Source organism: Oncorhynchus gorbuscha, linkage group LG01 (genome assembly GCF_021184085.1).
Source record: "Oncorhynchus gorbuscha isolate QuinsamMale2020 ecotype Even-year linkage group LG01, OgorEven_v1.0, whole genome shotgun sequence".
Taxonomy (NCBI): Eukaryota; Metazoa; Chordata; class Actinopteri; order Salmoniformes; family Salmonidae; genus Oncorhynchus; species Oncorhynchus gorbuscha.
In genome coordinates, this window is record NC_060173.1 from 6,400,664 (window position 1) to 6,423,472 (window position 22,809).

A 22,809-nucleotide genomic window follows, 5' to 3' on the forward strand; every position below is an offset into this window, starting at 1 on the left:
TCCTTCCTTCTAAACCACCCTCTCTCTCTCTTCTTCCTTCCTTCTAAACCACCCTCTCTCTCTCTTCCTTCCTTCTAAACCACCCTCTCTCTCTCTCTCCTTCCTTCCTTCTAAACCACCCTCTCTCTCTCTCCTTCCTTCCTTCTAAACCACCCTCTCTCTCTCTCTTCCTTCCTTCTAAACCACCCTCTCTCTCTCTTCCTTCCTTCCTTCCTTCTAAACCACCCTCCTTCTTCTAAACCATCCTCTCTCTTCCTTCCTTCCTTCTAAACCACCCTCTCTCTCTTCTCTTCCTTCCTTCCTTCCTTCCTTCTAAACCACCCTCTCTCTCTCTCTTCCTTCCTTCTAAACCACCCTCTCTCTCTCTTCCTTCCTTCTAAACCACCCTCTCTCTCTCTTCCTTCCTTCTAAACCACCCTCTCTCTCTCTTCCTTCCTTCTAAACCATCCTCTCTCCTCCTTCCTTCCTTCTAAACCATCCTCTCTCTCTTCTCTTCCTTCCTTCTAAACCACCCTCTCTCTCTCTTCCTTCCTTCTAAACCATCCTCTCTCTTCTCCATCCTCTCTCTCTTCCTTCCCTTCCTTCTAAACCATCCTCTCTCTCTCTCTCCTTCCTTCCTTCTAAACCATCCTCTCTCTTCTCTTCCTTCCTTCCTTCTAAACCACCCTCTCTCTCTCTCTTCCTTCCTTCTAAACCACCCTCTCTCTCTCTCTTCCTTCTAAACCACCCTCTCTCTCTCCTTCCTTCCTTCTAAACCATCCTCTCTCTCTCTCTTCCTTCCTTCCTTCTAAACCACCCTCTCTCTCTCTCTTCCTTCCTTCTAAACCACCCTCTCTCTCTCTCTCTTCCTTCCTTCTAAACCATCCTCTCTCTCTCTCCCTTCCTTCTAAACCATCCTCTCTCTCTCTATTCCTTCCTTCCTTCTAAACCATCCTCTCTCTCTCTCTTCCTTCCTTCCTTCTAAACCACCCTCTCTCTCTCTTCCTTCCTTCTAAACCATCCTCTCTCTCTCTCTCTTCTTCCTTCCTTCTAAACCACCCTCTCTCTCTCTCTCTCCTTCCTTCCTTCCTTCTAAACCACCCTCTCTCTCTCTCTCTTCCTTCCTTCTAAACCACCCTCTCTCTCTCTCCTTCCTTCCTTCTAAACCACCCTCTCTCTCTCTCTCTTCCTTCCTTCTAAACCACCCTCTCTCTCTCTCTTCCTTCCTTCTAAACCACCCTCTCTCTCTCTCTTCCTTCCTTCTAAACCATCCTCTCTCTCTCTCTTCCTTCCTTCTAAACCACCCTCTCTCTCTCTCTCTTCCTTCCTTCTAAACCACCCTCTCTCTCTCTCTTCCTTCCTTCCTTCTAAACCACCCTCTCTCTCTCTTCCTTCCTTCCTTCTAAACCACCCTCTCTCTCTCTTCCTTCCTTCTAAACCACCCTCTCTCTCTCTTCCTTCCTTCTAAACCATCCTCCCTTCCTTCCTTCCTTCCTTCCTTCCTTCCTTCCTTCCTTCCTTCAAAAACATCCTCTCTCTTCCTTCCTTCCTTCCTTCCTTCCTTCCTTCCTTCCTTCTAAACCCCTCTCTCTCTCTTCCTTCCTTCAAAAACATCCTCTCTCTTCCTTCCTTCCTTCCTTCCTTCCTTCCTTCCTTCCTTCCTTCCTTCCTTCTAAACCCCTCTCTCTCTCTTCCTTCCTTCTAAAACATCCTCTCTCTCTCTTCCTTCCTTCTAAAACATCCTCTCTCTCTCTTCCTTCCTTCCTTCCTTCCTTCCTTCCTTCCTTCCTTCCTTCCTTCCTTCCTTCCTTCCTTCCTTCCTTCCTTCCTTCCTTCCTTCCTTCTAAAACATCCTCTCTCTCTCTTCTTCCTTCCTTCCTTCCTTCCTTCCTTCCACCCTTCCTTCCTTCCTTCCTTCCTTCCTTCCTTCCTTCCTTCCTTCCTTCCTTCTTCTAAACCCCTCTCTCTCTCTTCCTTCCTTCCTTCTAAAACATCCTCTCTCTCTTTCCTTCCTTCAAAAACAAACTCTCTCTTTCCTTCCTTCTAAACCATCCTCTTCCTTCCTTCCTTCCTTCCTTCCTTCCTTCCTTCCTTCCTTCATTCCTTCCTTCCTTCCTTCTAAACCATCCTCTCTCTCTCTCCCTTCCTTCTAAACCACCCTCTCTCTTCCTTCCTTCCTTCTAAACCACCCTCTCTCTTCCTTCCTTCCTTCTAAACCAGCCTCTCTCTTCCTTCCTTCCTTCCTTCTAAACCATCCTCTCTCTCTCTCTCTCTTCCTTCCTTCCTTCCTTCCTTCCTTCCTAAACCATCCTCTCTCTCTCTCTCTTCCTTCCTTCCTTCCTTCTAAACCATCCTCTCTCTCTCTTCCTTCCTTCTAAACCACCCTCTCTCTCCTTCCTTCCTTCTAAACCATCCTCTCTCTCTCTCTCTTCCTTCCTTCCTTCCTTCCTTCCTTCCTTCCTTCCTTCCTTTCCTTCTAAACCACCTTCCTTCCTTCCTTCCTTCCTTCCTTCCTTCCTTCCTTCCTTCCTTCCTTCTAAACCATCCTCTCTCTCTCTCCCTTCCTTCTAAACCATCCTCTCTCTCTCTCTTCCTTCCTTCCTTCTAAACCATCCTCTCTCTCTCTCTTCCTTCCTTCTAAACCACCCTCTCTCTCTCTCTTCCTTCCTTCTAAACCATCCTCTCTCTCTCTCTCTCTCTCTTCCTTCCTTCCTTCTAAACCACCCTCTCTCTCTCTCTCTTCTTCCTTCCTTCCTTCCTTCTAAACCACCCTCTCTCTCTCTCTTCCTTCCTTCTAAACCACCCTCTCTCTCTCTCTTCCTTCCTTCTAAACCACCCTCTCTCTCTCTCTTCCTTCCTTCTAAACCACCCTCTCTCTCTCTCTTCCTTCCTTCTAAACCACCCTCTCTCTCTCTTCCTTCCTTCTAAACCATCCTCTCTCTCTCTCTTCCTTCCTTCTAAACCACCCTCTCTCTCTCTCTCTTCCTTCCTTCTAAACCACCCTCTCTCTCTCTCTCTTCCTTCCTTCTAAACCACCCTCTCTCTCTCTCTTCCTTCCTTCCTTCTAAACCACCCTCTCTCTCTCTTCCTTCCTTCCTTCTAAACCACCCTCTCTCTCTCTTCCTTCTAAACCACCCTCTCTCTCTCTCTTCCTTCCTTCCTTCTAAACCACCCTCTCTCTCTCCCTTCCTTCCTTCTAAACCACCCTCTCTCTCTCTCTCTTCCTTCCTTCTAAACCACCCTCTCTCTTCTCTAAACTTCCTTCCTTCCTTCTAAACCACCCTCTCTCTCTCTCTTCCTTCCTTCCTTCTAAACCACCCTCTCTTCCTTCCTTCCTTCTAAACCACCCTCTTCCTTCCTTCCTTCTAAACCACCCTCTCTCTCTCTCTTCCTTCCTTCTAAACCACCCTCTCTCTCTCTCTTCCTTCCTTCTAAACCACCCTCTCTCTCTCCTTCCTTCCTTCTAAACCACCCTCTCTCTCTCTTCCTTCCTTCTAAACCATCCTCTCTCTCTCTCTCTCCTTCCTTCTAAACCACCCTCTCTCTCTCTCCTTCCTTCCTAAACCACCCTCTCTCTCTCTCTCTTCCTTCCTTCTAAACCACCCTCTCTCTCTCTTCTTCCTTCCTTCTAAACCACCCTCTCTCTCTCTTCCTTCCTTCCTTCTAAACCACCCTCTCTCTCTCTTCCTTCCTTCCTTCTAAACCACCCTCTCTCTCTCTTCCTTCCTTCCTTCTAAACCACCCTCTCTCTCTCCCTTCCTTCCTTCTAAACCACCCTCTCTCTCTCTCTCTTCCTTCCTTCTAAACCACCCTTCTCTTCTAAACCACCCTCTCTCTCTCTCTTCCTTCCTTCCTTCTAAACCACCCTCTCTCTCTCTCTTCCTTCCTTCCTTCTAAACCACCCTCTCTCTCTCTCTTCCTTCCTTCCTTCTAAACCACCCTCTCTCTCTCTCTTCCTTCCTTCCTTCTAAACCACCCTCTCTCTCTCTCTTCCTTCCTTCCTTCTAAACCACCCTCTCTCTCTCTTCCTTCCTTCCTTCTAAACCACCCTCTCTCTCTCTCTTCCTTCCTTCCTTCTAAACCACCCTCTCTCTCTCTCTTCCTTCCTTCTAAACCACCCTCTCTCTCTCTTCCTTCCTTCCTTCTAAACCACTCTCTCTCTCTTCTCCTTCCTTCCTTCTAAACCACCCTCTCTCTCTCTCTCTTCCTTCCTTCTAAACCACCCTCTCTCTCTCTTCCTTCCTTCCTTCTAAACCACCCTCTCTCTCTCTCTTCCTTCCTTCCTTCCTTCTAAACCACCCTCTCTCTCTCTCTTCCTTCCTTCCTTCCTTCTAAACCACCCTCTCTCTCTCTTCCTTCCTTCCTTCTAAACCACCCTCTCTCTCTCTCCTTCCTTCCTTCTAAACCACCCTCTCTCTCTCTTCCTTCCTTCCTTCTAAACCACTCTCTCTCTCTCTTCCTTCCTTCCTTCTAAACCACCCTCTCTCTCTCTCTCTTCCTTCCTTCTAAACCACCCTCTCTCTCTCTTCCTTCCTTCCTTCTAAACCACTCTCTCTCTCTCTTCCTTCCTTCCTTCTAAACCACCCTCTCTCTCTCTCTTCCTTCCTTCCTTCTAAACCACCCTCTCTCTCTCTTCCTTCTAAACCACCCTCTCTCTCTCTCTCTTCCTTCCTTCCTTCCTTCTAAACCACCCTCTCTCTCCCTTCCTTCCTTCTAAACCACCCTCTCTCTCTCTCTTCCTTCCTTCCTTCTAAACCACCCTCTCTCTCTCTTCCTTCCTTCCTTCTAAACCACCCTCTCTCTCTCTCTTCCTTCCTTCCTTCTAAACCACCCTCTCTCTCTCTCTCTTCCTTCCTTCCTTCTAAACCACCCTCTCTCTCTTCCTTCCTTCCTTCCTTCCTTCTAAACCACCCTCTCTCTCTTCCTTCCTTCCTTCTAAACCACCCTCTCTCTCTCTCTTCCTTCCTTCCTTCTAAACCACCCTCTCTCTCTCTCTCTCTTCCTTCCTTCCTTCTAAACCACCCTCTCTCTCTCTCTTCCTTCCTTCCTTCTAAACCACCCTCTCTCTCTCTCTTCCTTCCTTCCTTCTAAACCACCCTCTCTCTCTCTCTTTCCTTCCTTCTAAACCACCCTCTCTCTCTCTCTCTTCCTTCCTTCTAAACCACCCTCTCTCTCTCTTCCTTCCTTCCTTCTAAACCACTCTCTCTCTCTCTCTTCCTTCCTTCCTTCTAAACCACTCTCTCTCTCTCTCTCTTCCTTCCTTCCTTCTAAACCACTCTCTCTCTCTCTTCCTTCCTTCCTTCTAAACCACTCTCTCTCTCTCTCTCTCTTCCTTCCTTCCTTCTAAACCACTCTCTCTCTCTCTTCCTTCCTTCCTTCTAAACCACTCTCTCTCTCTCTCTCTCTTCCTTCCTTCCTTCTAAACCACCCTCTCTCTCTTCCTTCCTTCCTTCCTTCTAAACCACCCTCTCTCTTCCTTCACTGTACATGTGCTTTAGGTCCACAACTCAGTCCATGTTGATGACATGCGTATATATATGCGTGTATATATTTGAAAAAAAAACTTTAAACCCAAACCAATGGTCTGCTGTATTTAATAATGCTGCCCTCTGTTGGTTACTGCGAGGTCCTGCTGAATAAATCCTAAAGTTCCTACCAGGGTTGGGATCAACTCTCTTTTCTTCCTGAATTGACCCCAAACCTGGTTAAAATCTAACGCATCAACCATCACCAGTATTCACAACCTTTAACCCTTCCTGGGTCATGTTATTGACCTACGCCTTCTCTCTCTCTCTTTGTCCTCTCCTTGTCCTCAGCACTATACCAAAGACGCAGATGGTCTCTGCACCAAACTGATCAAACCGAAGCTGGAGGAGGGGACTGTGGCAGCCCAGGATGAGTTCTCTAGGAGTGGCTGGGCTCTGAACAGGAAGGAGCTAAACATTCAGCAGTCCATAGGCAAGGGAGAGTTTGGAGGCAAGTATGTGTGTGCCTGTCCATGTATGTCTGCGGTTGTATGGGGACGTTAGGCCCTCGGGGGGGGTTGCTCGGTCACTCCTCTGCGTCACACCCTGTTCTGGGATGTCAGTTCACTGGACCCAATGTTCTGTTGGAGTGTGTGTGAAAAATGGTCTTAAATGGATGCTCTCATTCTCACTTACGCAGACGCAGGATGGGTGTTTAGACCGTTTACACAGAGTGTGCCGCTCATTGGCCACCCATGACTATTGAGCCCAGGTATTTCCAGGATGTGGAAGGGTTAAACACCCATCCTGAGTCTGTGTCTCTCTCTCTCTCTTCAGATGTGAAGGTGGGAGACTACAGAGGGACCAAAGTAGCTGTGAAGTGTATCAAGCATGACGCCACGGCACAGGCCTTCATCGCAGAGGCCTCGGTTATGACGTAAGTTTCCAAGCTTTCAGAGAGGACCACAACTCTGGTCAGTTTCACAGTGAACCACAACTCTGATCAGTTTCAGAGAGGACCACAACTCTGGTCAGTTTCAGAGAGGACCACAACTCTGATCAGTTTCAGAGAGGACCACAACTCTGGTCAGGTACAGAGCTTTGGGGGAGGACCACAACTCTGATCAGTTTCAGAGAGGACCACAACTCTGGTCAGGTACAGAGCTTTGGGGGAGGACCACAACTCTGGTCAGGTACAGAGCTTTGGGGGAGGACCACAACTCTGGTCAGGTACAGAGCTTTGGGGGAGGACCACAACTCTGATCAGTTTCAGAGAGGACCACAACTCTGGTCAGGTACAGAGCTTTGGGGGAGGACCATAACTCTGGTCAGTTTCAGAGAGGACCATAACTCTGGTCAGTTTCAGAGAGGACCACAACTCTGATCAGTATCAGAGAGGACCACAACTCTGGTCTGTTTCAGAGAGGACCACAACTCTGGTCTGTTTCAGAGAGGACCACAACTCTGGTCAGTTTCAGAGAGGACCACAACTCTAGTCAAGTGTTTAACATCCTTATTGTTTTCTTAGATCAGTGTTTGTTTGATCTGTGAGGTTTTGGTTGAATAAAAGGTGTTGGTTTACTGTGCAGCTATTTAAACAGTGTTTCTAAAATGATGAGCTCTTGCTAATGTGTGTTGGTCCTCTTCTGCAGGCAGCTGAGACACAATAACCTGGTTCAGTTGATAGGTGTCATCGTTGAGGAGACGGGAAGCCTGTTTATTGTCAGCGAGTACATGGCCAAGGTAGGAAGGCTCTTTATGATTCAGTTAAGTTAAAGGGAGTTCATAAATAAATATATATTTATATATATAAATAAAGAACCAGATATCACTGAAGACTTGTCTTTCTATAGGGCAGTCTAGTGGACTACCTGCGCTCCAGAGGCCGGACCGTAATCTTCGGGGACTGTCTACTCAAGTTCTCACTGTGAGTATGATCATGATTGATCTGTACATCTTCAATCATATTATCAGAAGTCTGTTGACAGTGGCTTAGAGCAGCCAATTGGAATTGTAACATCGTCAATTTTGGTTAGCATTGTCAGACCCTTTACATGTCGACCCCCCCCCCCCTCCCATTGTGACTTGCGTGTGAGGCGATGGAGTATCTCGATGCCAACAACTTGAACAGAGACCTCACTGCCAATGTAAACTGTACATGAAATAATTAAACTAAATGTTGCCTGTGTCCCTCCTCCTCCCCCTCCTCCTCCTCTTCCCCCTCCTCCTCCTCTCCCTCTTCCCCCTCCTCCTCCTCCCCCTCTTCCCCCTCCTCCTCCTCTTCCCCCTCCTCCTCCGTAGTGACGTGTGTGAGGCCATGGAGTATCTGGAGGCCAATAACTTTGTCCACAGAGACCTGGCGGCGCGAAACGTTCTGGTGTCTGACGAAAACATCGCTAAGGTCAGCGACTTTGGCCTGACCAAAGAGGCCTCATCCAATCAGGACACGGCCAAACTGCCCATCAAGTGGACCTCACCAGAGGCTCTGAGAGAAAAGGTAGGCTAGAACTCGCTAGCTGGAAATGTTCTCAATGTCGCTATCGAATGTGATCGTTTTCCATAGCTCAACTGGTTTGTATTCAAATCAAATCAAATTGTATTTGTCACATACCCATGGTTAGCAGATGTTAATGCGAGTGTAGCGAAATGCTTGTGCTTCTAGTTCCGACAATGCAGTAATAACCAACAAGTAATCTAACTAACAATTCCAAAACTACTGTCTTATACACAGTGTAAGGGGATAAAGAATATGTACATAAGGATATATGAATGAGTGATGGTACAGGGCAGCATACAGTAGATGGTATCGAGTACAGTATATACATATGAGATGAGTATTTAGACAAAGTAAACAAAGTGGCATAGTTAAAGTGGCTAGTGATACATGTATTACATAAGGATGCAGTCGATGATATAGAGTACAGTATATACGTATGCATATGAGATGAATAATGTAGGGTAAGTAACATTATATAAGGTAGCATTGTTTAAAGTGGCTAGTGATATATTTACATCATTTCCCATCAATTCCCATTATTAAAGTGGCTGGAGTTGGGTCAGTGTCAATGTCAGTGTGTTGGCAGCAGCCACTCAATGTTAGTGGTGGCTGTTTAACAGTCTGATGGCCTTGAGATAGAAGCTGTTTTTCAGTCTCTCGGTCCCAGCTTTGATGCACCTGTACTGACCTTGCCTTCTGGATGATAGCGGGGTGAACAGGCAGTGGCTCGGGTGGTTGATGTCCTTGATGATCTTTATGGCCTTCCTGTAACATCGGGTGGTGTATTGATGATCTTTATGGCCTTCCTGTAACATCGGGTGGTGTAGGTGTCCTGAAGGGCAGGTAGTTTGCCCCCGGTGATGTGTTGTGCAGACCTCACTACCCTCTGGAGAGCCTTACGGTTGAGGGCGGAGCAGTTGCCGTACCAGGCGGTGATACAGCCCGCCAGGATGCTCTCGATTGTGCATCTGTAGAAGTTTGTGAGTGCTTTTGGTGACAAGCCAAATTTCTTCAGCCTCCTGAGGTTGAAGAGGTGCTGCTGCGCCTTCTTCACGACGCTGTCAGTGTGAGTGGACCAATTCAGTTTGTCTGTGATGTGTATGCCGAGGAACTTAAAACTAGCTACCCTCTCCACTACTGTTCCATCGATGTGGATAGGGGGGTGTTCCCTCTGCTGTTTCCTGAAGTCCACAATCATCTCCTTAGTTTTGTTGACGTTGAGTGTGAGGTTATTTTCCTGACACCACACTCCGAGGGCCCTCACCTCCTCCCTGTAGGCCGTCTCATCGTTGTTGGTAATCAAGCCTACCACTGTTGTGTCGTCCGCAAACTTGATGATTGAGTTGGAGGCGTGCGTGGCCACGCAGTTGTGGGTGAACAGGGAGTACAGGTGAGGGCTCAGAACGCACCCTTGTGGGGCCCCCGTGTTGAGGATCAGCGGGGAGGAGATGTTGTTGCCTACCCTCAACACCTGGGGGCGGCCCGTCAGGAAGTCCAGTACCCAGTTGCACAGGGCGGGGTCGAGACCCAGGGTCTCGAGCTTGATGACGAGCTTGGAGGGTACTATGGTGTTGAATGCCGAGCTGTAGTCGATGAACAGCATTCTCACATAGGTATTCCTCTTGTCCAGGTGGGTTAGGGCAGTGTGCAGTGTGGTTGAGATTGCATCGTCTGTGGACCTATTTGGGCGGTAAGCAAATTGGAGTGGGTCTAGTGTGTCAGGTAGGGTGGAGGTGATATGGTCCTTGACTAGTCTCTCAAAGCACTTCATGATGACGGAAGTGAGTGCTACGGGGCGGTAGTCGTTTACCTCAGTTACCTTAGCTTTCTTGGGAACAGGAACAATGGTGGCCCTCTTCAAGCATGTGGGAACAGCAGACTGGTATAGGGATTGATTGAATATGTCCGTAAACACACCGGCCAGCTGGTCTGCGCATGCTCTGAGGGCGCGGCTGGGGATGCCGTCTGGGCCTGCAGCCTTGCGAGGGTTAACACGTTTAAATGTCTTACTCACCTCGGCTGCAGTGAAGGAGAGACCGCATGTTTTCGTTGCAGGCAGTGTCAGTGGCACTGTATTGTCCTCAAAGCGGGCAAAAAAGTTATTTAGTCTGCCTGGGAGCAAGACATCCTGGTCCGTGACTGGGCTGGGTTTCTTCTTGTAGTCCGTGATTGACTGTAGACCCTGCCACATGCCTCTTGTGTCTGAGCCGTTGAATTGAGATTCTACTTTGTCTCTGTACTGACACTTCGCTTGTTTAATAGCCTTGCGGAGGGAATAGCTGCACTGTTTGTATTCGGTCATGTTACCAGACACCTTGCCCTGATTAAAAGCAGTGGTTCGCGCTTTCAGTTTCACGCGAATGCTGCCATCAATCCACGGTTTCTGGTTAGGGAATGTTTTTATCGTTGCTATGGGAACGACATCTTCAACGCACGTTCTAATGAACTCGCACACCGAATCAGCGTATTCGTCAATATTTTTATCTGACGCAATAAGAAACATGTCCCAGTCCACGTGATGGAAGCAGTCTTGGAGTGTGGAGTCAGCTTGGTCGGACAGACCTCAGCGTGGGAGCCTCTTGTTTAAGTTTCTGTCCGTAGGCAGGGATCAACAAAATGGAGTCGTGGTCAGCTTTTCCGAAAGGGGGGCGGGGCAGGTCCTTATATGCGTCACGGAAGTTAGAGTAACAATGATCCAAGGTTTTACCACCCCTGGTTGCGCAATCGATATGCTGATAAAATTTAGGGAGTCTTGTTTTCAGATTAGCTTTGTTAAAATCCCCAGCTACAATGAATGTAGCCTCCGGATAAATGGTTTCCAGTTTGCAAAGAGTTAAATAAAGTTTGTTCAGAGCCATCCATGTGACTGCTTGGGGGGGGATATATACGGCTGTGATTATAATCAAAGAGAATTCTCTTGGTAGATAATGCGGTCTACATTTGATTGTGAGGAATTCTAAATCAGGTGAACAGAAGGATTTGAGTTCCTGTATGTTTCTTTCATCACACCATGTCTCGTTAGTCATGAGGCATACGCCCCCGCCACTCTTCTTACCAGAAAGATGTTTGTTTCTGTCGGCGCGATGCGTGGAGAAACCCGTTGGCTGCACCGTCCCGGATAGCGTCTTCCCAGTGAGCCATGTTTCCGTGAAGCAGAGGACGTTACAGTCTCTGATGTCCCTCTGGAATGCTACCCTTGCTCGGATTTCATCAACCTTGTTGTCAAGAGACTGGACATTGGCAAGAAGAATGCTAGGGAGTGGTGCGTGTTGTACCCGTGACCGGAGTCTGACCAGAAGACCGCTACGTTTCCCTCTTTTACGAAGTCGTTTTTTTTGGGGTCGCTGCATGGAATCAATTCCGTTGACCTGTTTGTAAGGCAGAACACAGGATCCGTGTCGCGGAAAACATATTCTTGGTCGTACTGATGGTGAGTTGACGCTGATCTTATATTCAGTAGTTCTTCTCGACTGTATGTAATGAAACCTAAGATGACCTGGGGTACTAATGTAAGAAATAACACGTAAAAAAACAAAAAACTGCATAGTTTCCTAGGAACGCGAAGCGAGGCGGCCATCTCTGTCGGCGCCGGAAGTATTTTGTCAAGGAGGGCGGTCACGTTTTAGCGAGGCACAGGGCCCCGAGTTTGAGCCGTGGTATGGAAAGTTTACCCTGGGTTGTGTTCAGAAAGGGAGGAATCTGTAGGTCGAGGCCTGGCGGTGCTCTCTGTGTTTCCAATAGATGGTGCTCTCTGTGTTTCCAATAGATGGTGCTGTGGCCTGGCGGTGCTCTGTGTTTCCAATAGATGGTGCTGTGGCCTGGCGGTGCTCTCTGTGTTTCCAATAGATGGTGCTCTCTGTGTTTCCAATAGATGGTGCTGTGGCCTGGCAGTGCTCTCTGTGTTTCCAATAGATGGTGCTGTGGCCTGGCGGCACGCTCCGTCATCACAGCCACTTCATTCCTTGACGACTTTTGACGTGAAAAATGAGTGCTGCGAAAATGAGAAGTGGACTGAATGTTGTTTTAAAGAAGAATGGACAGCAAAATACTTGTTTTACTAATAATATGCCAAGAAAGTGTTGCCGTTTAACCTCTCTGGGATATTCGGGATGCTAGCGTCCCACCTCAACAACAGCCAGTGAAAGTGCAGGGCACCAAATTCAAAACAAAAGAAATCTCCTAATTAAAATTCCTCAAACACACAAGTATTTTACACCATTTTAAAGATACACTTCTTGTTAATCCAACCACAGTGTCTGATTTCAAAAAGGCTTTACGGCGAAAGCAAACCAAACGAAACATACAATGTTCAAGGCCAAACGTACAATGTTCAAGGCCAAACGTACGATGTTCAAGGCCAAACGTACGATGTTCAAGGCCAAACGTACGATGTTCAAGGCCAAACGTACGATGTTCAAGGCCAAACGTACGATGTTCAAGGCCAAACGTACGATGTTCAAGGCCAAACGTACGATGTTCAAGGCCAAACGTACGATGTTCAAGGCCAAACAGCAGGTCTTTTGCTCATGTTTCCACACTGAACACGCCCACATCAGGACATAGTTGCATGCAGAGTTTTCCCACCTCTTCTCAGACTTCACCAAGATCGAAACTGAGATGGAGCTTGTATCATGGCTCCCTGTCTGTCGACAGTGAGAAAGCACCACCACACACACACAGACACACACACACAGACACACACAGACACACACAGACACACACACACACAGACACACACAGACACACACAATTGTATCTCATCGACATCTAATGTGACACAGTTTTAAAAGCAGAAGTACAAAACGGAAACAATAGACCAGCAGTTCTACGGCTCACTGAATGTAACAAAGTTCCCAAACATTAAAAAAGCCCAAATGGTGCTTGTTTTTATTCAGGTCCAGATATGTGTGTGAACAAACGTTCTCAGTCATGAATCACAACAAATTGCATCACAGGTCAAATTTAATAAATGACCACTTGTCAGCTGTTTATGAGAATCTCAATATCAAAGATGATCAGACTTTTTTTGATTCCCTTTGCCAAGATAGGTGACCCAGACACATTGTTCACATTTTAAGACTCACATAACCGTGACTGGGGTAGGCAAGGATGATGCTTTTTCATGGTGATGGTGATGCAGTGAGAATTATCCAGCGATGCACATGGATACAGGTAATAACTAATCAGTCAGGTTTGGGCTGAGGTGATTGGATAATAACTAATCAGTCAGGTTTGGGCTGAGGTGATTGGATAATAACTAATCAGTCAGGTTTGGGCTGAGGTGATTGGATAATAACTAATCAGTCAGATTTGGGCTGAGGTGATTGGATAATAACTAATCAGTCAGGTTTGGGCTGAGGTGATTGGATAACTGTAAATATGGCTCACAACGGAGATGAGAATTGTTCCTTAATATGCTTTCACAGAAACGGACCATTCCAAAGGAAACCGATGTTTCACTCAAATTTTAGAATCTTTTTTAAATTATTATTTTTTTACACATCTGCTTTTTACATTTTGCATGTCTCCAGTCATATAATATATATATATATTTTTAAGTTTGCACTTTACAAGGGTAGAGATGCAGGGTCTGTGTATGTGTTTGACGGTGTCTGTGATGATATAAATCAAAATCAAATCAAATCAAATCAAATTTATTTATATAGCCCTTCGTACATCAGCTGATATCTCAAAGTGCTGTACAGAAACCCCAGCCTAAAACCCCAAACAGCAAACAATGCCAATGCAATTTGATCAATATTGTGAAGAATGTGTTCACAAGAAAACAAAGGAAATGTTCTGGAATGTTCTGCAGGCATATGTACACCTACAGGTCACTAGTTGTTGCTGTGTCGATGTGAAAATGAATAAAGGCTGCGCATGTTTGTCCCACGTATAATATGTGGCCCTTGAGCCAAAAGGTCGGCCCAACCCCTGCTCTTGGAACTTGTTTTGATTGGAGGAGATTGGATAGGTGTAAAGCAATATGGTAGCAATTCCATCTAGCCTATCAAGAGGACAAAATAGAGCTACCACCATATTGCTTACACCTATCTAATCCTCTGAGATCTACAGGGAGTGTAGGGGTTAGAGGTCGACTTGAGATTTTAGAATATATCGATGGTGTTGTACTGCTGATTGGCACCATTTTAATGATGTACTGTATGTGTTACACATGAGCTGAAATGATGTCTTGATCAACAGAAATTCTCCACCAAGTCAGATGTGTGGAGCTATGGGATCTTGCTGTGGGAGATCTACTCCTTTGGCCGAGTGCCTTACCCCAGAATTGTAAGTATATTTTTGCCTGGACAGATTGGCAGGTGTGTGACAGCTTATACAGTATATATGAATCTAAGCAGTTAAGAGTTGATGTAGTAAATCTGAAATGTGTCCACTCTGATCCTCTATAAATGACTCCCGTGTCCACTCTGATCCTCTATAAATGACTCCCGTGTCCACTCTGATCCTCTATGACTCCCGTGTCCACTCTGATCCTCTATAAATTACTCCCGTGTCCACTCTGATCCTCTGACTCCCGTGTCCACTCTGATCCTCTATAAATGACTCCCGTGTCAACTCTGATCCTCTAAATGACTCCCGTGTCAACTCTGATCCTCTATAAATGACTCCCGTGTCCACTGAGCCTCTATAAATGACTCCCGTGTCCACTCTGAGCCTCTATAAATGACTCCCGTGTCAACTCTGAGCCTCTATAAATGACTCCCGTGTCCACTCTGAGCCTCTATAAATGACTCCCGTGTCCACTCTGAGCCTCTATAAATGACTCACGTGTCCACTCTGAGCCTCTATAAATGACTCCCGTGTCCACTCTGAGCCTCTATAAATGACTCCCGTGTCCACTCTGATCCTCTATAAATGACTCCCGTGTCCACTCTGATCCTCTATAAATGACTCCCGTGTCCACTCCCCTCTTCACCTTTTCATTATTTTCCGATTTCCTCATCCCGACCTTCTCCTCCTCCCTCAGCCTCTGAAGGAGGTGGTACCACGCGTAGAGAAGGGCTACAAGATGGACGCCCCGGACGGCTGTCCTGAGGTGGTGTATGAAGTCATGAAGCAGTGCTGGACCCTGGACCCCCTGGTGCGACCCCGCTTCAGAGTCCTCCGGGAGAAACTGCATCATATCCTAGCCAAGGAGCTCTACCTTTGAGAGGATAGGAATAGGAGGAAGGGGAGAGAGGACAAGGGTGGCTCTCCTTTCATTGAGGAAGAGGGGGAGGTAGAGAAATGATGAGAGAGAGAGAGAGGACATACAGGGATTGCTCTTCTTTTGTGATGGGACCTGCCTTTATCAAGACCTCAGTCAAATCTTCCTTCCTCCCTTTATTTTTCTCCATAAATGAAAGAATCCCACCAGATTGTGTTAAACGTTCACTGCTTTTCTGACTTGATGTTTTATCATTTCTCATTCTGTTGACATGTTTTTGCCACTTGTTGGCACCCCCCCCCACCACCACCTCAGGGCTGCCTGTACTACAGTACAGTAGTGGGTGTGTCTGTCTGGCTGACTACAGTGTGTACCCGGTGTCAAACCAATCCTGCCCTGTCGTGACATACTATACTCCTTTCACACTCTCGCACCGTGCTGGCTCAAATATGTTTTGATTTTATTTTTTACATTAGATGTATAACCAGGCCAGTGCAGTAGGTAGTGCTTGGCTCAGTAGTGTGAATCCACCCAGAGCCAGGTATTACACTTCCCATGTCCCTGCGCTCTACCCATACGGGTTAAGAGGGTATTAATCTGTGCCAAAGTGCCTCCAGAATGAACGCAGGACACGTCACGCCTCTACACGCTTGCCTTTTTTCTTTCTTTCTATTTTTCTATGTTTTATACATTGTCTAAATGTCATTCCACATCCTTCTCTCTTATGGACAAGTGTTCATCTCACATTTACCAAACTGGAAAGCAGGACAAATCCTCCAGGAAAAAAAGTATTTGATGAGCTGTAACATGACAAAGAGCATGGGTACCAGAGGGAAAATACATTATGGAGAAGAAAAAAATAATAATTTTGTAACAGATAAATTTATGGGCCTTGGAATATTCAGAGTAAAATAAATAAAGTTGAGAACTCAAAGGAACTGTGCATGTGGATGAAAAGCCCTGATTCTAATGTTATTTTTTACTTTGCTGAGATGATTAAATCATTCCACTTAAATGTTTTGAGACTTGTCTTATTTTGTTCTTTGGTGATGTGCGTTTGTGAATATAGTTGTGGAACTATTTAGCTTCCGGTGGAATGGGGGATTGGTTGCAACGTAGTGGTGCAACAGGGAAATGAGCACTGAAAACAAAAAGCAAGCATCTGCGCTGAAAAAGTAATCGCGCAGTTTAAAATATCCTTGAGTACATTTATTTCCCGGTAAAGTTTGCATTGGATGAAGCTGATGTATTTTTGACAGCTGCCGACAGTGCTAAGTAACCAAGTCTACAATATATCTTGTTTTTGACCTGGCTGAAGACAAAGTTATTTTTGAGAAGTGAAAATAAATAACCAGCCAGTTCGAGAAGCCGAGACATTTCACTCCCAACCGATTGGTACGCCAACAGCAGGCTTGTTATCCTTTATCTAATCCGGAGTTCCCATCTCAATGGTTTGTCAGCTTCTCAACCTTCGAGAAACGAATATCTATTTAACACAGAATGACAGCGATCCACATTGGTCCGAAAAGGACACGGGACGAGTACGAAGATTAGACTGATTGAGTCCATGATGCATTGATTTGAACATCTATATGATAATCGGACAGGAAATAACTGTCCACCTTACTGTGTATAAAAACACTTTTGTCTGGTCCCCGCAGAGCTTCAGTCATCCTTTATTTAGTAGATACAGAAGAGTAACATTATGGTAAAGAAGGAGATATTGGTTGTCTGTAACTATCAAATGTTATAATTGTGATTTTGAACTATCGGGTGTTTATGTCAAACGGTTGTGTTATATTTCAGTCTTCTGTGATGTATATAAAGGTGGTTTTCGTAAATTCAATCTGGAGTGCAGAGTGTGCTCAGATTGTCCATTTGTAACTTCATGAATTCAGAGCGCACACTGGACGCTTTGACCTCAAGGCACCCAACTTCACTGGCAAACATTGGCTCGTTTACTCCCTATTTCCAGACACAAATGAGAGAACCTCACTGACCATTTTACTCGCCCTAGCAGAGCTAGTTGGGCTGTTTTCATGTTATCCAGGGCGTTTGTAACTGTGCTGCTGGCAGCAATTTTTAATTACGCATTTTTTTTGTGCCGACGTTTTCTGAAACCGGCCTCATCAGCTATTCTGCGCTCTGAAATCGGGATGCCACCCGTTAGATAAAATACGGAACGGTTCCGTATTTCACTGAAAGAATAAACGTTTTGTTTTCGAAATGATCGTTTCCGGATTCGACCATATTAATGACAAAAGGCTCGTATTTCTGTGTGTTATGTTATAATTAAGTGTATGATTTTATATTTGATAGAGCAGTCTGACTGAGCGATGGTAGGCAGCAGTTTGCCAGCAGCTCTTCGCAATGCTTGAAGCACAGCGCGGTTTGACTTCAAGCCTATCAACTCTTGATATTAGACTGGTGTAATTTATTTTCCACCATAATTTGCAAATAAATTAATTAAAAATCCTACAATGTCATTTTCTGGATTTTTTTTCTTCTCATTTTGTCTGTCATAGTTGACGTGTACCTATGATGAATATGACAGGCCTCATCTTTTTTAAGTAGGAGAACTTGCACAATTGGTGGCTGACTAAATACTTTTTGCCCCACTGTATATATACACTGCTCAAAAGATTTAAGGGAACACTAAAATAACACATCCTAGATCTGAATGAATGAAATATTCTTAAATACCTTTTTCTTTACATAGTTGAATGTGCTGACAACAAAATCACTCAAATGTATCAACCCATGGAGATCTGGATTTGGAGTCACACTCAAAATTAAAGTGGAAAACCACACTACAGGCTGATCCAACTTTGTAATGTCCTTAAAGAAAGTCAAAATGAGGCTCAGTAGTGCGTGACGCCTCCACGTGCCTGTATGACCTCCCGACAACGCCTGGGCATCCTGATGAGATGGCGGATGGTCTCCTGAGGGATCTCCTCCCAGACCTGGACTAAAGCATCCGCCAACTCCTGGACAGTCTGGTGCAACGTGGCGTTGGTGGATGGAGCGAGACATGTCTAGGTCTGGGGAAAGGGCAGGCCAGTCCATAGCATCAATGCCTTCCTCTTGCAGGAACTTCTGACACTCAAGCCACATGAGGTCTAGCATTGTCTTGCATTAGGAGGAACCCAGGGCCAACCGCACCAGCATATGGTCTCACAAGGGGTCTGAGGATCTCATCTCGGTACCTAATGGCAGTCAGGCTACCTCTGGCGAGCACATAGAGGGATGTGCAGCCCCCCAAAGAAATGTCACCCCACACCATGACTGACCCACTGCGAAACCGGTCATGCTGGAGGATGTTGCAGGCAGCAGAACATTCCCCACGGCGTCTCCAGACTCTGTCACGTGCTCAGTGTGAACCTGCTTTCATCTGTGAAGAGCACAGGGCACCAGTGGCAAATTTGCCAATCTTGGTGTTCTCTGGCAAATGCCAAACGTCCTGCACGGTGTTGGGCTGTAAGCACAACCCCCATCTGTGGACGTTGGGCTCTCATACCACCCCTCATGGAGTCTGTTTCTGACCGTTTGAGCATACATGCACATTTGTGGCCTGCTGGAAGTCATTTTGCAGGGCTCTTGGAGTGCTCCTCCTTGCACAAAGGCAGAGGTCCTGCTGCCGGCTTGTTGGCCTCCTCCACGTCTCCTGATGTACTGGCCTGTCTCCTGGTAGCGCCTCCATGCTCTGGACACTACGCTGACAGACACAGCAAACCTTCTTGCCACAGCTCGCATTGATGTGCCATCCTGGATGAGCTGCACTACCTGAGCCACTTGTGTGGGTTGTAGACTCCGTCTCATGCCACCACTGGAGTGAAAGCACCGCCAGCATTCAAAAGTGACCAAAACATCAGCCAGGAAGCATAGGAACTGAGAAGTGGTCTGTGGTCACCACCTGCAGAACTACTACCTTTATTGGGGGTGTCTTGCTAATTGCCTATAATTTCCACCTGTTGTCTATTCCATTTGCACAACAGCATGTGAAATGTATTGTCAATCAGTGTTGCGTCCGAAGTGGACAGTTTGATTTCACAGAAGTGTGATTGACTTGGAGTTACATTGTGTTGTTTAAGTGTTCCCTTAATTTTTTGAGCAGTATATATATATATATATATCACACATGTCACCCAACATCAATGTGAAATATATACACACACCAGAATTTGTAATGATCGTCAAATCGTGTGTATTGGAAACATGTTCTAGTAATCCACACTCTCCATAAAGATCTCCTGTTTAACTCCAAGTCATCCATCTGCTGCAATCACTGCTGCAAAGACAATTCAACAAGGAAACCATCTTGTTCGATCCTTGCTGCTCCCAAATCACTCAGCAATAGACGACACTGGACGCAACGACCACAAATCAAGGATAATGCAACATCATCTTTAATGAAACCATTCGATGCAACATCAATTTACAAACTGAGGAATTGAGAGATCCTTTAAAAAACAATTAAAAACAAAATACTTTTTTTAGAACCCAAAATCACATTATGTGGGAGGGGGGGGCTGGGCAAGAGAACAGAGAAGTACTCCTGGGGGCTCGGACCAGCAGTGACAGTGTAAAAATGAAAACTTTCAAGTTTACAGGAATATTTGTTTCAAAACAGGGAATGCTTAAAACCATTTGTCGGATTTACAGCTTGGCTTGTATATTCAGACTCCTTTTAAAACAAATATTTTTTCATTTAAATGGCAAAGCAGGCATGACTGATCCAAAAGTCAGGATTTTAATTATTATTATGATTTTTTAATCTAATGAGGACCACATGACAAATAAAAAGTGAGGTGGGTGCAAACTGCATTCTGGATATCTTGAATAAGTGTGGCATGTTGTCGCTCAGTCAAAACCTGTCCCAATTCGCTCCTTACACCACCACCCCCCCACCACCACCACCTTGGACCCTTACATTTCTTTTTTTACAGATCTGTAAGACGCAATATGGTGGAAACTCCACATGCGATTGTTGCATCTTTGTCCCACTCAGGACAACAACAAAAAGAGACCTAAATCAGTCTACCACTACACCGGTTTTACGTCTCCAGACGTTTTAAGGCTCAGACAGACCAGTAAGTAGCTTTTTCCAGCTGAGAGTACTTAACACTTCTATTCAGAGTGTTGACTGCAAACAGATCTTACACGTAGAGTCGCACAAAAATGTCACATGTCCACCAGCGATCAGGTGGTCGCTGAACAAACAGCAGATCAACATTCAGTACGGTGTGTGTGATCCCTTCGATCTGAAAACATTGAAATGTTGGGGCCAGGGCCAAGAGGACAAGACGTGAGTTGGAACCACCAGTCGGAGTCAGTCAAACAGGCCCGATCAGGACCTGATGGCCTGGGCATTGCCTCCTCGAGATACACCTCTGGGTCCCTGACCCGCACCACGTTTGTAGTTCTGATTCAGCATTTCACGGTCTACCTGATTATAACCGTCCTGAAGCGGTGGGGGAAGAGGGACAAAAACATTATTGACAGTTCTTAGAGAGAGTAGTCCTTTATAGATTCCTAACAAATACAATGAGACTATTCAGTAGAATGGCAAGGAGAAGGAACACAAAACCAGTCCGCTCAGGGATACCGGCCCACCGCTCGTAACCGCTAGGCAACCTGCCACCCCTGCTCTTATAGATGCCAAACAGAACACTCGGGGATACCGGCCCACCGCTCGTAACCGCTAGGCAACCTGCCACCCCCTGCTCTTATAGATGCCAAACAGAACACTCTGGGATACCGGCCCACCGCTCGTAACCGCTAGGCAACCTGCCACCCCCTGCTCTTATAGATGCCAAACAGAACACTCTGGGATACCGGCCCACCGCTCGTAACCGCTAGGCAACCTGCCACCCCCTGCTCTTATAGATGCCAAACAGAACACTCTGGGATACCGGCCCACCGCTCGTAACCGCTAGGCAACCTGCCACCCCCTGGTCTTATAGATGCCAAACAGAACATTTGCGACCATCCAAGATCCCTTATGGCAAAGGGAAGGACAACTTCGAGGGCCAACTTCCCAGACACAGATTAAGTCTAGTCTTGGACTACAAAAAAAATAAAAAAAGAAGCTCCCCCAATTGAAAGTGCTTTTTAGTCCAGAGCTTAATCTGTGTCCGGGAAACTGGTCCTGAGCATGTTAGTTCAACATCCATCCCAAACCTGTGTGAGTGATAAGGTCAAAAGTTATTTACCCCGCGTTGGTAGTTGCCCCCGTTGGAGTAGTCCCGAGGTGTGTTGAACTGGGCCTGTTGGTATCCAGAGTTAGGAGTGTTGGTGAAGGCAGACCCTGGAATGGATCGGTACACTCAAGTTAGATCCACTGCAATTTTAAAAAAATATATATATATATATATTTTAAAAATTCTCACTTCTCAAACACAATCATCAACTCCAAAAGCGAACAGAAAGCTGTAGTATATTGAAGATGCTGGGTGGCAGGGTAGACTAGTGGTTAGAGTGTTGGACTAGTAACCGGAAGGTTGCAAGTTCAAATCGCCCGAGCTGTCAAGGTACAAATCTGTCGTTCTGCCCCTGAACAGGCAGTTAACCCACTGTTCCTAGGCCGTCATTGAAAATAAGAATTTGTTCTCAACTGACTTGCCTAGTTAAATAAAAGGTAAAATAAAAAAATAAATGCTGTGTAGCCCTGCAGTAGTTAACAGTGACTGTAGAGGACTTGTTAACTACCTTTGTAGCCGTTGGCATTACGTGGCCCTCCGCGGGTCATGCCTCTGCTGTTGTAGAAAGCCTGGTGACTGGCCCCAGGGCCAAACCCTGTACCCTGCTGGCTGAGCTGCTGCCTCTGGGACAAGTCCTGGCTGGGCAGGGATAGGTCCTGGGAGTGGAAGGCACTAACTACTACAGGAAAAAAATAATGTTTATGTAAAATGGCAATTTTAAGACCAGTCATGAAATATCGTTGTTGAACGTGTTCACAGTGTCCTTCCAGGATGGTGTTTGGCTCCACTCGGTGGGAAAAAACCCCAAAACTGCTCTAACCCTGCTAGCTCACCAGACTGCAGCTGTTCTGTCTGCATATCCGTCTGCTGTGATTGGCTGCTGAAGCCCTGTTGGCTGTAGCTGTTCTGGTATTGGCTGGCCTGGGTCAAGGCTTCCGTCTCATTGGCTGGCGGGACAGGGGCGTTGAGGTTGAATACCTGAGGGGAATAAGGCAGCCTGGTGAGTACTGTGGTTCAACCATGAACAATAGGTACTTGCTGAAAAGACTGAGAAAAGGTCAGAGTTAGTCACAATCTGGGACTTGTGTTCCTGTTGCTACTCAACCTTGTCCAAGTGTAGCTCGTCAAATCAAACTTTGTCACACGCGCCGAATACAAGTACACCGTGAAATTCGTACTTACAAAGCCCTTAACTCTTCTTGAACTGCGCTGTTGGTTAAGAAAATATTTACCAAATAAACTAAAAAAGTTTAAAAAATAAAAATAACGAGGCTATATACAGGGGGCACCGGTACCTAGTCAGTGTGCGGGGGTACAGGTTAGTTGAAGTAATTTGTACATGTAGGTGGGGGTGAACTGACATTTGCATAGGTAATAAACAGTGAGTAGCAGCAGTGTACAAAATAAAAATGGAGGGAGGAGGTCAATGCTTATTTAAAATGTTACCTTTATTTAACCAAGTAAGCTAGTTCAGAACAAGTTCATTTAAAACTGCGA

The 22,809-nt window shown here is 46.1% G+C and overlaps 2 protein-coding genes across 6 annotated transcripts in view; one reads left to right on the top strand and one right to left on the bottom strand.

Annotated features, from left to right (window-relative positions):
- The window catches only part of LOC124032086 (tyrosine-protein kinase CSK-like), a 33,899-nt gene extending 17,772 nt beyond the window's left edge, over nucleotides 1-16,127 (top strand). Inside the window, exons 5-11 of the mRNA XM_046344168.1 lie at nucleotides 5,796-5,955; nucleotides 6,282-6,381; nucleotides 7,097-7,187; nucleotides 7,298-7,371; nucleotides 7,746-7,941; nucleotides 14,146-14,232; nucleotides 14,933-16,127. Of these exons, the coding sequence (XP_046200124.1) occupies nucleotides 5,796-5,955; nucleotides 6,282-6,381; nucleotides 7,097-7,187; nucleotides 7,298-7,371; nucleotides 7,746-7,941; nucleotides 14,146-14,232; nucleotides 14,933-15,115 (891 nt within the window). The 3' untranslated portion in view covers nucleotides 15,116-16,127. The remainder of the gene's footprint in view (nucleotides 1-5,795; nucleotides 5,956-6,281; nucleotides 6,382-7,096; nucleotides 7,188-7,297; nucleotides 7,372-7,745; nucleotides 7,942-14,145; nucleotides 14,233-14,932) is intronic.
- A 3,373-nt stretch (nucleotides 16,128-19,500) lies between these two features.
- Nucleotides 19,501-22,809, bottom strand: part of LOC124032090 (caprin-1-like) — a 41,711-nt gene continuing 38,402 nt past the window's right edge. For 4 of the 5 annotated variants that reach the window (XM_046344217.1, XM_046344209.1, XM_046344183.1 and 1 more), the window contains 4 exons: nucleotides 22,146-22,290; nucleotides 21,821-21,991; nucleotides 21,325-21,419; nucleotides 19,501-20,573 (listed from right to left, as the gene is read on the bottom strand). In XM_046344217.1, coding sequence (XP_046200173.1) covers nucleotides 20,460-20,573; nucleotides 21,325-21,419; nucleotides 21,821-21,991; nucleotides 22,146-22,290 — 525 coding nt within the window. In that variant the 3' untranslated portion in view covers nucleotides 19,501-20,459. The remainder of the gene's footprint in view (nucleotides 20,574-21,324; nucleotides 21,420-21,820; nucleotides 21,992-22,145; nucleotides 22,291-22,809) is intronic. The other variant, XM_046344191.1, reaches the window with a different exon arrangement.